This window comes from Saccopteryx leptura, chromosome 3 (genome assembly GCF_036850995.1).
Source record: "Saccopteryx leptura isolate mSacLep1 chromosome 3, mSacLep1_pri_phased_curated, whole genome shotgun sequence".
NCBI classification, from domain to species: domain Eukaryota; kingdom Metazoa; phylum Chordata; class Mammalia; order Chiroptera; family Emballonuridae; genus Saccopteryx; species Saccopteryx leptura.
Genome location: NC_089505.1, coordinates 316,501,946 through 316,519,355, shown reverse-complemented (window position 1 = coordinate 316,519,355; position 17,410 = coordinate 316,501,946). Strand labels below are relative to the sequence as shown.

Sequence of the window (17,410 nt, the reverse complement as noted above, 5' to 3'; positions counted from 1 at the left end):
ACGAGTGTCCCCCTACTACTCTGTGCCAGCTGTTGGTGTCCTGTAAGCATCCTAAATGTACCATCCAGAGCCACTCTGACGGTGGATGCTGTGTCTCCCATGCCTTTCCTCCAGTGCTTCCCCTCATCACTGTCCTTCCAACTGACTACTGAGAAGTGCTTGTGGGAAGTCCTTTGTAACAGTCCTACCACGTTTTTCATCAACATTATTCAATTATTATTCATATGATGTATTTTAAATCTTGTTTTTAAAATTTGCCACAGGTTCCTTAAAGATAATTGCTTGGTCAATAGGTATTAATCGATTGAACACAGTCTGTAATTTAGTAAGCACTCTTATATTTTGAGTGCATTTCTCTTATTACATTTGTAAAGAATTCAAAAGTTAGCATTGTCCTGGAAAACTGTGCTTCTTTTACTTCAATGGCCAGAATGTTTCTCTGCATATATCTATGAAAGTGACCCACAGTTGAGCTAGAGTCTGAGACTGAAGTCACTCAGCATAAATACTATTAGGAAAAAATCAAAAAGCAACATGGGACAATATTATTCATAATATAAATGTTTTGTTAGGCAACTGGAAAATCACTTCTTCAAGAATTCTCGTTAACCTCAAAGGCAAATTGCTATTTTTCCTATTTGCCTCCAAGACTGTTTGAGCTGAAGACATTTTCAAGTTCACCAAATCCAACACATTCATTTTCTTAGATGAGATGAAGACACAGAGATGTCAGTTGATTTAGAGTTGAATTAGTCAGATGCCCTCTTTCAAAAACATTAACACCTTTCCTCTGCCATAACACACATGAGCAGTGCCCAGTTTTCACATGTTTAAGATACCTCTGTGGGAAAAAGTGGGGTTTTGTTCAATCTCAGGGTCCTTGCTCTAATTCTAATACTTTTTTCTACATAAAATTTAAATATTAATTAGGGCCTGACCTGTGGTGGCGCAGTGGATCAAGCGTCGACCTGGAATGCTGAGGTCGCCGGTTCAAAACTCTGGGCTTGCCTAGTTAAGGCACATATGGGAGTTGATGCTTCCTGCTCCTCCCCCCTTCTCTGTCTCTTTCTCTCTCTCTCTTCTCTAAAAAAATGAATAAATAAAAAAATAAAAAAAATTAAATATTAATTAGGCATTAACTATGTTTTTTATTTTGCTTACTGCAAGCAGTTGGCCCGCAGTGTTTTATAATACCAAATTTTAAAAGCAGGAGAGGCTGCGCAGAGATCTGAACTTGCCGTTTCGGTTGTGATGCCCATTCCCATGGCAGTCCTTGGTGGAGGCCGGGGTAGCCCCTTATCTGCCCGACCACAGATATGGCAGTCCTTGGTGGAGGCCGGGGTAACCCCTTATCTGCCCGACCACAGGCATTGAAGCACGCGTTGACTGGGTTGGAGGAGCATTGGCTTTCAGCATTTTTTATATAAACTGTGTGTAGTACGCCTCATTTTCTAGTTCTGTTTCCAGCATTGCAAATGTTCTTAGATCCAGCATGCGGGGTGTCCCTACTGTTACACGTCAGCTGGGGGTCCAAGTCTTCACCTAACTGTCCCCGTGAGCAGCTGGCAGATTTGAAGTTAGAAGGATTCATGCCACTTTGGTTTTAAAAGCTTCAAATTCTCTGGGATTGCTATTTTTGTGCCCACAAAACCCAGACTTTTACTCATTTGAGAGACAAGACTTGGCTCTTTTCTCTGTGTCAGTGGCATTTCAATTCTAATCTGAAGCTCTCTTCCTTCCCCTTCCGCTTGACACTCAAAGGCTGGGCCAGGTCCCTTAGAGTCTGTGAGAAACCCAATCTCCAGTCACACCCCAAAGCTACAGAAACAGGCTCTGAGTCTCACAGAGATCCTGGGGCTGGGCAGGTACTGGAGGGTGAGTGGGCGTCACCATTTCTTCCTCTGTGCCCTCCCCACACAGACCAGGACTCCCACACAGACGTAACTCTGGCCAGGTCCTCAATGGGAGGGCGCTACAGGGCTCTGCCCCATGATCACCCCAGGCCAGGTTGCTGTTGAGCTCATGTCTGCCCTGACTCATTGGGCCATTTTGTACCTCAGCTGCAACAATTTTTTTTATTTTCCATTCCTTTTTATCCTTCCATGAATTACTCAAGTGGATACCCAGTGGGATAGAATGTAGCCAAAATGGTTGGTGAATGGAAGTTCTCTCTCCCTCAGGCTTGTATTCTCTCTCCTTAGCCCTACATAAGTCAGAGATCAAGTAGAGCTGTATAACTTTTTATGAAACCCTGTGTGGCTGAGACTCGTTTTCCTTCCCTGAAACAAAACTAAGAGGAAATTGAAGTTCCCACCCCAACCCCTGGCCTCTTCCCGTCAGTGCTTAGCCAACCTGAGGGGCTTATCCAGGTATTGGAGGGCTGCGCAGGGCTGTGTCAGCAGAGGGTCGTGTCATCCAGGTGTCGGAGGGCTGTGCAGGGCTGTGTCAGCAGAGGGTCATGTCATCCAGGTGTCGGAGGACTGTGGCAGGGCTGTGTCAGCAGAGGGTCATGTAACACAGTGCTCTCTGAACACAATTTGTGCTTATCATGTTGATGACATTGAATTGTAGCTCCAGTTTCCGGGTGTGTCATTTACCATCCAACTAGCTTTCTCAAATGCACCTGGTGTACATCATACAATAAATACCCCAGGACCTTACAGCTCTGTCCCAGCCAACACTAAACATTGAAAAGTAGAACAGAAGTTAAGAATTACGGAAATATTAAGAGGAGTAGCCAAAGCCACCTTCAGTGTTTTTTGAAGTAGCTTGAGTTTGTTGGCTAAAACAGTTAGAAAATTTAGATTGTATCTCATTATCTTGTGGCATCCCAGCCAGTTTCTACAGCTTGTTCTGTGGCTTTCAATTCTTCCAGTAAGATGTTTTTTTATTCTTGTGAAAGAATTCAAACTAAAACTTTTATGGTCATTTCTAAATATCATCAGTGTGTTGAAATTATTAGGGAAATTGGCAATGACAGGGGAAAGAAGGAGAGGGAGAGAAACGAAAGTAAATGAAGCGTCGTTACAGAGAATTAATTTTTTTCTAACATAATTCTTTCACACTGGTTTTAGGTCTCATTTGCTTCCTAAGGTTGGGTGGTGTGAGTGCCCAGAGGAGCCGTCCTAGGGGTGTCTGTTTACCCATTCTCATGCCTTCTTTTCTGTGAAAAAAGAAAGTGTGAAAGGAAGACAGTGAGCTTTCCAAATAATAATTCCTAGAAAATAGATATTTCTCAGTCTGACGAGTTGAGAGTAATGATTTTTATCGAGTGCTCCAAATGGTACCAAAGCCTGCCTTAACAAACAGGGCAGGATGGAAAGTCAGCTCAGTAGTGGTGGACGTTTGGGGCTTCTGTTCCTAATATGAAGGAGTTAGAAGACAGGCCATTATGAGTTTACATGCCAGTGGATGTTATATATTAACTACAGCTTATCATTCAAAGAATATTTTTCTGAGAACAGCAAATGCAGGAACTATAGAAAAGTTCAGTCATGGGTTCCCAGTTGCCATTTTGAAATTGGAAATAACTCATTGTTAGCTCCTCAGAATCACATGATTTTAGATGGAGAAGGGATAGGAATCTTGTCCAAGAACCTCATGTTATTAATAGGTGAGGACACAAGGCCCTAGAAGAAGAGGCATACACTCTGTCTCCTATTGCCACTGGGACATCTTCCTGCTGGCTGGAGTTTGCTGTAGTCTTTAGGTGGGAAGGTGATGGGTGCAGATAGCAATCCTGTCTTTTTACTCCATCTCCAGGCCTTCTGGCACTGTCTCCTCCCTGGATGAATTTTGAAAGCTGCAGGAGCAATCAGTGAAGATGTCACACATGGTCAAGAGAAACATGACCTGTCCTGGAGGCAACCCTCACTCAGTGCCCCGGGTGTGAAAGGGAGGGTTTGGCTCACAGCCCAGGCTCTGCTGCTCAGTCTGGCTGTGAGCCCTCTTAGTGGAGTGGACCCCAGTTCATTTTCCCAGGGAGATGGACCCAGGGTGATTGATGGGCAGACCCAGATAGACCCAGGGTTATGGATGGGCTGACCCAGAGTCTTGGCAGAGTAACCATTGCTCCTCTTCTGGCTTTTCATTCAAAATATGTTCAAAGTACAATCTCACTTTTTCTTCATAAGAGGGGGTGGGTTTTTTAAAAAAAACTAAATGGAAGAATTTTAATAGAACCACACAATTAAAGGAAAGCATTATGTAGGAATTGCCTTGGGGCTATATGTTCTAATATTTTTATTAGCACAAATCCTTTTGCAGATTACCAAAATTGTTTCTTTTTTTTTTTTTTTTTTTTTTTTTTTTTTTGTATTTTTCTGAAGCTAGAAACGGGGAGAGACAGTCAGACAGACTCTTGCATGCGCCTGACTGGGATCCACCCGGTACACCCACCAGGAGGCGATGCTCTGCCCCTCTGGGGCGTCACTCTGCCGCGACCAGAGCCACTCTAGTGCCTGGGGCAGAGGCCAAGGAGCCATCCCCAGCGCCCGGGCCATCTTTGCTCCAATGGAGCCTCGGCTGCAGGAGGGGAAGAGAAAGACAGAGAGGAAGGAGAGGGGGAGGGGTGGAGAAGCAGATGGGCGCTTCTCCTGTGTGCCCTGGCCGGAAATCGAACCTGGGACTTCTACACGCCAGGCTGACGCTCTACCACTGAGCCAACCGGCCAGGGCCCCAAAATTGTTTCTAACGAAACATGGCAATGGGTGTGTTTAGAGATTAAAAGTTTCAAAGACGATAAGGAGTGATATCAGCCCCCCCCACACACAGTTGTTATTAATAGGTATTTCCTTTTCCTACCATGAGAGCAAATGATTTTATAGTAATAGCACTTGACTTATTTTGAAAATTAGTTACTTGACATATAAGTTGAATATATTACTCTGATAATGGTCCTAATTATAACCAGAGATGCTAGAGAAAGGTCTTTAACCAGTTACTTTCAAATGCGGGTGTATTCCTAAATGTTCTCTGCCAGCAGTAACAGGAAAGAGGAGCTGTTCCCAGGACTGCAGAGATAAGTGCTACAGTATATTGTTTTGAAAACAGAAAAACTCTGTATATATTTCAATATATATATTGAAAGATTGAGAAGTGTTTCATTATACTGGTTTTGGTTGGGGATGGGGGTAGTCAAGTTCAGAAAGCCATGAATTAGTCCTATGAATGCTTGACTATTCTGCAAGTTCTTTATACAGTAACATTTTAGTAACAAATCTTATGATTGACATCTTAAGATTTTGTTTAGGGGGGTGGGGGAATACAGACCACAAAGAAACTTTTGATTTCTGTTCATTAAGTGGGAAAATTAATGGAGCATTTAAAATCAAATTGTCTGCTTCTGTTGTTAATCTAGAAGTATTTTTAGCTTTTCTTTCTAATTAAAAAATAAGCTTATGATTGAATGAACTTCATAAGCCTTCTTGATTTCCAGGAAAAAGTGTTTTCAAATATATTGGTTGGCAAAAAATGGGATAACTGAAACATATTGATTTCTAAAACGTTTTTCATAGTGGCTGCCATTCCCATTTCTGCCTATCGTTTTAGTTTTTGAAGAGTTAAGAAGTGCTTGTTTCAAGTGTTAATTGAGAGATGGGTGGTAAGAAGTCTGAAGTTTTGCTTCATTGCAAAAGAGACACAATTCACCATTGTCGTTGTTATAGCCTAAACCAGATAGGGATTCATAGGAACCCAGCGGCATATAACGAACTGGAAACCAGGCTTTGCTAAACCCACACTTCTACATTCATCTAGCATTTCCTGGGTTTTGACATAAATAATGCCAACCGGGCGTGATCGGAGGCGGTTCCCACCAATGGGGAGACAGCTGGAAGAGTCCGTGCGTGGGAAATGTCAGCCCCTTTCTCCCAGCGGCCGGGCTCTGCCGGTGGCACGCGAGGCGCAGGCTCGGACCCCAGCCCCGCGGTGTGCTCTGTGAGCCGGAATCGCCGCCGGGAACCGAGCTCCGGGGCTGGCTGGCGGGCGGCGGGCGGAGGCGGCGCCGCGGGGTTTCTCGGTTGCTACATCCGTGATGTCACTGGCCCATCCTAACCCGCGGTTGGTTGTTTTGTGTTTCAGCTCTGCCTGCAGTTGAACACAAAGACCTGGAGGAGACTCCCACGTTCTCGGCGAAAAGAAAGGTGGAGGCGGAACAGATTGAAGGAACTTGTGGCTGGTGGCCTCTTTGTGCCGGGGCTGCCTGGCAGGGGAAAGTGAACTAAAGCCACGGTGGTGGTTAATGGGCCGTGAGATGAGGCGCTGCTGCCGCCGCCGCTGCTGCTGACACTCAGGTACCAGGGTCCGTCTGCTGCCCTTTGTGCTTCGGGTACATGTGTCTATTCAGCGCATCCGGAGGCGCCCAGAAGAGAATCCAACACGGCCGCCGGGGAGAGACCGCCCACCATGCCCACGGAGACCCTACAGACAGGTAGCATGGTGAAGCCCGTCAGCCCCGCCGGCACCTTCACCTCGGCCGTGCCCCTGCGCATCCTCAACAAGGGGCCCGACTACTTTCGCAGGCAGGCCGAGCCCAACCCCAAAAGACTCAGCGCCGTGGAGAGGCTGGAGGCCGACAAGGCCAAGTATGTCAAGAGTCAGGAGGTCATCAACGCCAAGCAGGAGCCAGTGAAGCCGGCCGTGCTGGCCAAGCCCCCGGTGTGCCCCGGCGCCAAGCGCGCGCTGGGCAGCCCCACGCTCAAAGTGTTCGGGCCGAACGCCAAGACCGAGAGCGGCGTGCAGAGGGAGACGCTGAAGCTCGAGATCCTGAAGAACATCATCAACAGCTCTGAAGGCTCCAGCTCGGGTTCGGGCCACAAGCACAGCTCCCGAAACTGGCCGCCGCACAGGCCGGACGCCACCGACCTGCACCGACACTCCTTCGCCGAGTCCCTGAAGGTGTACCCGACGCAGGGCCGGGGCAGCCCGCAGGAGAGCAGCTCCCACGTGGGCAGGAGGCTGCTGGAGCAGACGGCCGAGTCCTTCCTGCACGTCTCCCACAGCTCCTCGGACATCCGCAAAGTGACCAGTGTGAAGCCCTTAAAAGCGATCGCCTGCAGTAGCTCCGCTCCGCCTCTGCCTCCCAAACCCAAGGTCGCTGCCATGGCCACCATGAAGTCCCCTGAAGTCGACCCTGTGGAACCAGCTTGCGGAGTCAGCCGAAGACCCTCCCTCCAGCGGTCTAAGTCGGACTTGAGTGACAGATATTTCCGGGTGGACGCAGACGTGGAGAGGTTCTTTAACTACTGCGGACTGGACCCCGAAGAGCTGGAAAACCTTGGAATGGAAAACTTTGCAAGGGCTAATTCTGACATCATATCCCTCAACTTCCGCAGTGCAAGTATGATCAGCTCAGACTGTGAACAGTCTCAGGACAGTAACAGTGACCTTAGAAATGATGACAGTGCCAATGACCGGGTGCCATATGGCATTTCTGCGATCGAAAGAAATGCTAGGATCATCAAGTGGTTATATAGCATCAAACAAGCTAGAGAGTCACAGAAGGTCTCCCACGTGTAAGAGAAAATGCGTGCAAAGGAGGGAAGGGGTGGGTCTCTGTCTGTGCATACACAGTTGTGAAGGTTGTGAGGTCTCCTTGAAGTGTTGTGAGCTTCTCCACTTTCTTTGTGTTGCTTGTTGTGCAATGTTTTCAAGTTGCATGCCTGTCAACATGGGGACTGACCTGGCATCCATGTCAACCATCCTGCAGAGCCTGGCTGAACATACGTCATCTGCCAAAAGTTTCAGTCCAGAATCTGATTAGGGCTTTGATCTCAAGCAAAACTGTTTACACAGAAACGGTATACAACTTCTTCAATATTTATGTGGTTCTTGTGTTTTATATCCCGCGCTGTTGTGTCTTATTAAAAGTTTTATCAACTGGCTTTTAAGTTGAAAGTAGAATCTTTTTGAAATAAAAAGCCAATTTGCCTACATGTGAGACCAAAACAATGGGGAAATAAATGGGATCTGCTACTAAACAAATAGAATGACTGACCTAAGGTAGAACCAGGCTGGGTTTTCTGAGGAAGAAAGTGGTGAGCCTAATGTTATTACTTACATAGTGCAATTCTTTTGCCACTTGCTAAAGTAATGGTTGGGACAATGATGCTACTTTCTGTGTCCTACTTAGTGTGTATATAAATGTTGGTGGTTCTGTGTAATACTGACCCCAAGAACAGACAATCAGATGCAGTGGAGGTGATTATATCTGGGAGGTTGAATGTCTGGGGTTTTGTTGATATTTTTCTGATTTGGGTTGATTCAGAGATTTCTACTGTTAATCTTCTGACAGGAATGGCCATCTAAAGCTGTTACCCAACATCTTAAAATTTGGGGGGTTTGTTTTTTTGGTCAGTAATTAATCCCATGCTGATTCTCATCCCTCTCTCCTCCATTCCTTTGTCATTGTTTTATTTGGGAGAGAGGAGCCGGGCTTGTCCAGGTTTGAGCTATCTGAAGACATGAACACAAACAAATAACCAGCCATATCAGTACTGAGCCTCCATATCAACAGTGAACAACTTTGGTAGCTGAACCATATCTGAGCAGTGTGACTGTGTTGTCTTGCATATGTTATTTTCTCAGGCTGTGGACCTTGGTTACAGCTCTGGGAACTATAGAAACATGACACTCATATAGCTTCACGCCCACCCCCCATGGTCTCTAGTGCTACATATCAACTTGTTCCCTTTTCTCCCCAATAACTTGTCTTCCAGTTAGCTGTCAACCAGGGGACAGTTGTGGTGTGGTAGCAGAGGCACACATGCAGTGGTCTGCTTCATTACTTTTGTAGTTATGCTCTGAAATCCAAGAGCACTACCTTAGACTTCATCAGCTAATAAGAAACTTTTTATGGTATAAATGCTGTAAGACTTTGTACATACTTCAGTTGTTATGAAATCTCAAAGAAAAAAAAAAAAAGAAAAAGTTACACTAATAAATAGCTCTGGTGCAGGCACTAATGGTGGTGGTTTCTCTTTGTACTTTCCTTTGCTCCCTCCACAAAAGTTTAACTTTGGAATGTCAGCCAGAAGCACATTTTTGATAGTTTTGAAGAAACTTTGTTTCACCAAGTTATTTTCACTATATCACAATTATTTTGAACAGCAGTGTTCTTAATAGTAGCTGTAGCAATGTTGCATCAGGTTTCTTAAAATATGCTGCCTCTCCTTTAGTTAGTTCACACTTCAGTTATTTTTATCTTTTCTTAAACATCTAAATCTTTCACATCTTTCACTAGACTCTTCAGTTATAAATATGTATGAGTTCTTACAGTGGAGACATACCTTGGAAATGCTTAGCTTTGTTCTTATTATACACGGCCAACATCATTAACATGACATCTGTTCATACAATAGTCAATCATTCATTCTTCTTTCAGCAGGTCATTTGTTGGGTGGACTCCCTTTTTCAGGCCTCACAATAGACCCGTGACTATTATGGTCAACAATATAGTCTCTGTCTCTGTCTAAGGAACTTAGATTTTCACATTTATTTGTAGTCCCCTTAGTTAGTGGAAATGTCTTATCTCCTATTAGGACATTGAGTGTTCAACAGTATTTATTGAATCAAGTTATTTGAAGATTAACATTTCTTCAAAATTCCATATAATATATAAATGTAGAAAAAGCATTACATAAAAAAGTCATTTTCAGAAACAGAAATAATGCGATTTCCAACTATTATTGTTCATAAACATTTTCCTTCTGAAAATCAAATTTGGTTCCTTGACTCTCCCTACTGGTTTTGAATTTATTCTGGTTCTCTGATTAATTTTTAGTTCAATTAGAATCCTACTTCCCCAAAGAAATATTTTGAAATTCAGCTATGAGTGGTGATTATATAGTGCATGCAAGATAACAGGATCAAAATACACGCAGATACACTAAAATTTTTCCTTAATCATTGGAATAGAAATGTGGCCATTTTTAATATTCAAGACTTACCATTTGTATATCAAGCTCTTTCTGGGGCTATTGAAATATCAAAAATAGATGTTCTTTTTCTCAGGAAACCAGTTTGGTTGGGAGATGAGCACTTCTTTACTAATTTAATATCACTGCCCTATGCTGTTTCAGTCAGATTCTATTGAATCTTCTAACATTTCAAAACCACATTAAATTGTATTCCAACAGGGCTATCACTCATCTCATTATAATTCATAAATATCCTGTGGTCTTATTTGTACAATGGACAAATGTGAGACTTTTTGGTTCCCTTTATGAAAGGCGGGAACCCATTTTTTGTTCTTGAAATTACAGTTTTTATAAAGGACTAATTCCAATGCTTAATCATAAATTCTAAGAGGGGGATGTTTCCTAATTGTAAAGACTTTTTAGCAAAATGTTCATTTAATTTTTGCATGAAAATAAGTATGTTGTGCGTGTGTGTATGTTTGTATGATGTTGGTATAAATACAGGGTTGTCATATAGTTCAGCACACTTTTATCTTCCTCACTAATGTTTTTCAACTGCCCATTTTCAGACTGGTCCACCAGAAAATTTGAATCAGTTTGTGAAAGAGTTAATCACCCTGATGTATGAAGATTATAGACCCAATGATCTTGGTCAAATTCACTTATGCTCAGGATGATTTCTGCCTTAGTGGTCCTCTAATAAATCCATTTGCACTGGCCCCCAGTGTTAAAGGTTGAAAACCACTGCTCTACCCAGTGCAAAGTGAAGCACAGTTGCACTAGATTGCCCTGGAAACTGGTTGCTCTCTGAAAACCCCCAAATTTTAAGGCGGTCCTCCCATATCTACCTCTTCTGCCACTGTCTTTGTTCTAATTCTCTTCTCTTACCTGATCTATTAGAACTTCCTAACTGGGAGTCTCCCCTCAGCCATCTCTTATCCCATTTTATGCCAAAGATATCAAAATCAAAGTCTGACTATGAAAAAACGCTATGTAAAGGTGTCCTCTACATAAAAACATCCTCTAGTCTAGCTTGAATATTTTGCTTATAGTATAAATCCTAGCTTCTGAACAAAGAATGTTAGGCATTTGCCTTTCAGACCTCATCTTCTCTGTCCCTTCTGCCACCCTTTCTAGGTACCAGGCTCCAACCAAAGGAAGTTACCACTGTGAACTTCTTACCACTGCATTAATGATTTATTGCTGTGTAACAAACATTCTCAAAACTCAACAAATTAAAACAATAAATATTATCTCAGTTTCTGTGGTTTAGGAATCCTAGAGTGGCTTAGCCAGAAGGTTCTGGTGCAGAGTATCTCATAGGCTACAGACAAGATATCAGTCAGGGCGGTATCATCTGAAGGCTTGGCTAGGGCTGGAGGATATAATTCTAAGATGGCTCACATGGTATTGGCAAGATTTCTTACAACATGGCATCTGGCTTCGCCCAGAGAGAATGACCCAAGAGAAAGCAAGGAAGAAGTCACATGCCTTTCATGATCCAGTATTCTAAGAACACCCACCCACCACATTCAGTTCATTTAGAAGCTTGTCACTAAATCATCCCACACTTATGGAGAGGATTAGACTTCATCTTTTAATGGAAGGAATATCAAAGAATTTGTGAACATGTTTTGAAATCACCACTAGTGATAAGGTTCAGTTCCTTTTCATTCTGTAATGAATGCTTTCTCCTCCCTTCTTGACCTTGCAAACTCTTGCTCTTTCAAGACTAAAAACAACCATCAACCAGGGAGATTATTTTGAGTTCCTATGTTGTCTTTTTCCTTTAGGCTGGCTAGACTAAATAGTGACTTCGTGGGAATTTTAAAATGGTATATCTTCCCCCAAACATTTTATTTTCTGCCAGAAAAAAAAGCCTGTCTTAGTAAATTTACAAATATCAGATAATTATGATGTGAACTATAACCTCAGAGTCGGGCTGTGCATAACATGTAGGCCAGAGTATATATAGTAGAAGATCCTTATTAAATATTGAGTATATTTTTTAACCTATCATGTTTAAGTCCTATGCCACTTTATTAATGTAATCACAATGAACTGAAGGTAGTAGTTATTGTCCCATTTTAGAGGTTAAGAACTTCAATGCCAAGGAGATTAAGCCCCTTAACTAAGATCTCAGTGGAAGCAAGTAACAGAATGGCACTTGAACTCAAGTCCAAGATTCCAACTCTACCCTCTGTGCAACCCAGCTCAAGGTAAGAGGCAGACTGAGTGGTGTTGTCCTTAAAAACATAAGTACCCTTCATTTTCATCTCCATTATTTTATCTTCTACCTGTTTATATAAGCATATCCAAACAGTCCAAATTTCAGCAATTTCACTCTTACCTAAATGGTAACCAATAAAATTTAGAAAAAGACTTGAACTATTCTATTAAGAGTAACATACAGCCCATTGAGTTCAAAGACACAAGGCTGTTAGAATTGCATTTTTTCAGTGCTGGAAGTGCTATATTTTGAAGCCACATCCTGCCTATTTTGATCAAGGACTTTTAGAAGGGCAAATGGTAGAGGAAAATGTCTGGCCACAATTCAATAATCAGGAAACAGATTTTCACAATTTGTTGAATCAGCATCACTCCATTCCCCCATCCTTGAAGATTTTCATGGTGTATTCAGACCAAAAGATGCACTAGGGAAGGAATAAAAAGGTTAAGTGTGGTCAGGAACTGAAAAGATTCTTAACTCAGCAAAGACACCACCATTTTGAAAGTGTCAAACCTGCCTCGTCCCCTTCGCCTTGTACAATGCCAGAGTTCTCTCAACCACCCAAGAACTGCACTATGAGGATCACAGGCTTGGTGGCTGCGTGTTCAGACTATGAGGATCACAGGCTTGGTGGCTGCGTGTTCAGCTCTGAACAAGTCACCTTCATGGAGGGTTTCTCTCATGTGCTCAGCTCATGCCCCTTTGCTTTGGCAGAAACCCAGCAGAAGGAAAAGCCAGACAGATGTAGGCCTCCACAGTCTTTTGGAACCCCTTCCTCCAATAACTGAGACCCATCTGCCTAAGAGTTTGCCTCTGTTCTCTCATCTATAAAATGAGAGCAAAAGCCTTGGCTGTGTGTATGCTCTTGGCCTTGGGGCTTTGTGACAACTCTGTGCACTGCTTTGGGAGCATTAGGTTGAGGTGTGAGGACATGAAAACTTAGAGAAGACTGGATTCATCTTGTCATGGCACGTGGAATGGCAGGCAGGACTTGTGGAACCCAAGCAGTTCACTGAAGTACATTTTATGCCTCAGGTGCATGTGATAGTTTTAATTGGGTAAAAAGAAATGAAGTCTATAAAGGGATTTTTCTCTGAATGGAATCTCCATAAACCTTTTAGGTAGTCAGACGTCGACAGAATTTAAGGTGGCCAGGTACACAGCAACATGCAAAGTTATTAGAATAGTAATAATGTTACAGTCTTCCATTCATTGAGCATTTCATTCATTTCACATTCATGAAACAACTACCAATATGTCTTAGATGTGATGCTAACTTGTCACATTATCTCATCCTGTTCTCATGAGAGTGTTAGAATCTGTTTGCCCATGAGGGGTCTTAGGATTAAGCAACTCAAAGGCATGCACCCAATAAGTGGAAAAAGTAATAAAGCATCTCTTCAGATGTATTCCATCATGAAATTTTAGCACCTAGTATGGTGGGGGCCATGTGTGCTCCTCTGCAGTAAATTGTATTGAAGAATATTTCTCAAAACTTAAAACGCTAGTGTGTGTACTGGTTTGTGATTCTTCTATCAGATGAGTGACTCAAAACTACATACTCATCATATTTGATCCGATTAAGACTGAAGCTTCCAGGTTCATCTGGAGGGACATTAGTGATCAACTGTCCCTCTCCATCAAATTTTACAGAGGAGAAAGCAGATGCAGAGAAATGAGGTGGCAAGAGTCAGCCAGAATGGTAGAGCAGGTTGACTGGGGCTGACTGGGGCTGGGCCCAAGGAGACCAGTGTTCTGCAACGCTCTCGAAGTGCCTGGTCAGGGAACTGTGAAGCTGAACCACTAAACTTTCTTCACATGAAGTGGAAGCAATTTTGTCAACATATGCTCTGTTATTCCTATGCAGTGTTCCTTGTCTCAAAAACTTTCAGATACTTAAAGAAACTTCAACTAGGAGATTTCCTGTTAATGTACATTATTCAATTAACCATAGCAAATAAGAAATACTTAACAAAGATTAAGACACTAAAAAGGTTCTGGAAATTTAGGAAATGATTACCTCAACTTTAATAAGATTTGAGTACCTGCACAAGTTCATAGATGCCCAGAACTCCTCAAGAACTTAGGCACCATTTTTTTCAGGCTTGGTTTCTCTGATTCCTGTGTCCCCTGGGACAGACATTGCTGCTGATTCCAATATTCATTTCCTTCTCCTTAACTCAACAAGAGGATTGCATTTTCACACCCCATAGTGTTAGGTTGGACAATGAACCGTGAATGGAAGTGACACACAGATAACAGCCTGGAGGAGGTTCAGAGCCGGTCCAATTCTTCTCCCCTGACAGGGCAGCCGGCAGGGTTCCAGGCGGTGGAAACACCATGAGGGTCCTGACTGAGGACAATGTGGAACAGAGCCCTTCACCCCCAACCCAGAATGGTAGGTAAACCCCAGGGCACAAACTTTGTCCTTGAAAGCCACCTAAAAGTTGGTGGTTGCTTTTTACTGCAGCACAACCTAAAGCCATCCTGAGTGTTGGGAAGCGCTCTTTCCAGGTGGCAAACAGGCACCTTGTCAGTCCAGTAGGAGGCAGTGTCCGACGACCAGCTCTAACTCATGGTTTCTCAGAGTTTCCCCAAAACACTATATTTGAATTTATTGAGTTCTCAGGACAAAGCAAATTCCTGCACACCCCTGCAGACCTCCTGAGACCTCCTGACTCACAGGGACTGGACCCAGGGATCTGCCTTTGTAACAAATGCCCTCCAGAAGATTCTAAAATATGTCAACACTCCAGTGCTTCTTCTTTCACAGATAACTTTCAATACTACTAAGTGGAAAACAGTGAGAAATGCTATAGTTGTCAGATATTTGAAAATACTTTTGATATATTTTAGAATCATAATTACAAGTACCAGCCTTATAGAGTTTTTATTTTCAGAAATTAAAAAAAGCACACATTTAAGATGACTTGCCAGCTGTGATAACAGACGGGGCAGATTGGAATCACACAGCAGGCTCTGTCCATTCCCAGGGCACCAACCGGCCCGGCCCCCAGACCTTTCATCGGGAACACTACCGTAGTTCCCGAATGGCTGCCCACGATCACTGTTTAAAGCCTTCCGATGGTTTTCCATTGCAGTTACGACAAAATAAAAAATGCTGTATCTTGGCCCATAGACCTGTCTCTTCCCCACCCTGCCTCCTGGGCTCTCCATTCTCTCCACTCCACTCTGTGCTGCAAAATATACAAGCTCTTCTCAAGCCTCTCCCAGGTCCAGGATCATGCTGCTTTTCCTTAACAGACCATTTCTCTCTTGCTAGTCCATCTTACCGCTACTTTCTCACCTTAGAGTCTTAGTTTCTCTTCAGCTGTCAATTCCTCAGAAGACCGTTTCTGCCACTTGATGTGAACTCGATCCCTCGTGTTAATCTGTCCCCTGCTTATTTCCTTCCTGACACTTGCCACAGTTTGAAATTCTGTTATTCAAAAAGTTATTGTCTATCTTGGGCACTTTTTAACCCTCTTTACCTAGTTCAGTGCCTGGCACAGGGTTGGTGAATAAAATGTATTGTATTTTGAAATGAATGTATGTGCTCAAACCAAACTTCTCATCTAATTCCACTCGTGGCAGCAAAGTCTCCTATCAACTTTTCCTTGTCCTCCTCCTGTCTCCATCAGTGACCCCATCATTTTACAAATGGAGACTAGGGTTGGCATCTAAAAGCCTCTTTCTTTAGTATTTATTCTTATGAAATGAAGAGACAGCGTGTTTAAGGCAATGGGAGCCGGTGATATGGACCTTTCTGTATAAAGGGATTTTGTAATAGTATTTTTCACTCACTGTTCATCCACCCTGGAAGGAAGTGGAGTCTCTATTCACTAGGTACCATAGTGCAAACAGTAAGAAGCTCAGCTCTAAAGTGTGTGTTTGTATCGTGGGGAGTGGAGACAATCCAACACTGAAGACATGATTTTTATCTTGACTCCCTCCTATTTATCCCAAAGGTCAAGGGGTAACATACATTTTTTTTTTTTTTTGGCCAAAATACAAATGTTTATCCTTTATGTGAAAATACATACTCAAGCTAACACTACTGGATATTACCACTGAGGTATCCTCCTGGCTGACTGTCTCCAAGGGAAACCTGGTTCAGAAACATCTCCCATTTTAGTTTTTCAGTGTGTACACCCTGACCTCTTAACCACGGGTTCACCATCCTGGTCTCTGACAATTCTGCTAACGAGGGAAGAAGAAGAAAAGGCAAGCCATGCGTGAACGCAAATGCTCCCTCACTGAATTAAACTGCGGTGTCTTGTAATTGATAACATATGAAAGTTCAACTCGAAGGAGGAGACAGGGAGGGAGAACTCTCATTACACGCCTCCCAAAGCGCTTAGGTCAACATGTTTTGCCTTCATACGTGTAAATAGGGCTTTCAAGGATTTCTAGGTATACCTGATCTTTTTCAGTGGTTTCCCCTCTCTCACAGTAGATGGAGAATAGCAGCCAGGTGAGTTATTTGTGTGCCTCACAAGCTCAGCTTCCAGCAGACAGGTGCTCCAAACATTCCAGTTACCTCACTTTCCTTTAGCGAATGCTAGACCATTTTAAGGACTTGAGCTACTGAGCACTTTTTATGGAAAATAGTGAACTATTTCATTAGTAACTTCACAGGCCTGTGGGTATTTCACTGAAGCTTTTCCTGTTTTCTCCCAATGCACTGATGGCTGACGGTTGGGGAGCGTGGGGCTTATGCCTGCAGCTGCAGAAACATGACTCCATTGGTCTAGACAAAACCTTCATGTGTTTGGTCCATATTTCAAAATTCTCAGAGCATCTCAGTGTACTGCACCTGATATAAAACTAACCCGCTCTTCTGAAGAAACCCTTGCTTTGAGTGTTTGGATTTCTTCCATCTGGTGAGAATTTCTTTGATTTAAGAAATCTGTGAATTGAGGTCTGAACTGCATTTCCGATTCCCAGGATTTTGTTTTCACCATTTAATTCACCACCTGATGCCTTTTAAATCCAGTCTAATAGTTGAAAAAAAATTGTGCTTTCTTCACTTACATGATTGTGTGTTTTTATATGTATTCATATGTTGGATTTCTTAAAGAATTTATTGCAGACAAATGTTCTGAGGGTAAAATTACGCAGTAGTTATTCTTAAAATTAAAATCCTGGTGATTTGGGGGGATTCATTCAGGGGATTTGGAATTCTATGCAGACCAGCAGATAGGAAGGCTGATTTCCAGCTGAAAAGGAAACATGAAGCAGCTTCTCTTCTTTAGCATTTATT

General features: G+C 43.0%; 1 protein-coding gene across 11 annotated transcripts in view; it reads left to right on the top strand.

Annotated features, from left to right (window-relative positions):
* Positions 1 to 7,932, top strand: part of FAM110B (family with sequence similarity 110 member B) — a 162,949-nt gene extending 155,017 nt beyond the window's left edge. For all 11 annotated transcript variants that reach the window (XM_066379011.1, XM_066379014.1, XM_066379009.1 and 8 more), the window contains one exon: positions 6,082 to 7,932. In XM_066379011.1, the coding sequence (XP_066235108.1) occupies positions 6,406 to 7,518 (1,113 nt within the window). In that variant the 5' untranslated portion in view covers positions 6,082 to 6,405 and the 3' untranslated portion in view covers positions 7,519 to 7,932. The remainder of the gene's footprint in view (positions 1 to 6,081) is intronic.
* Positions 7,933 to 17,410: the final 9,478 nt, after the last annotated feature.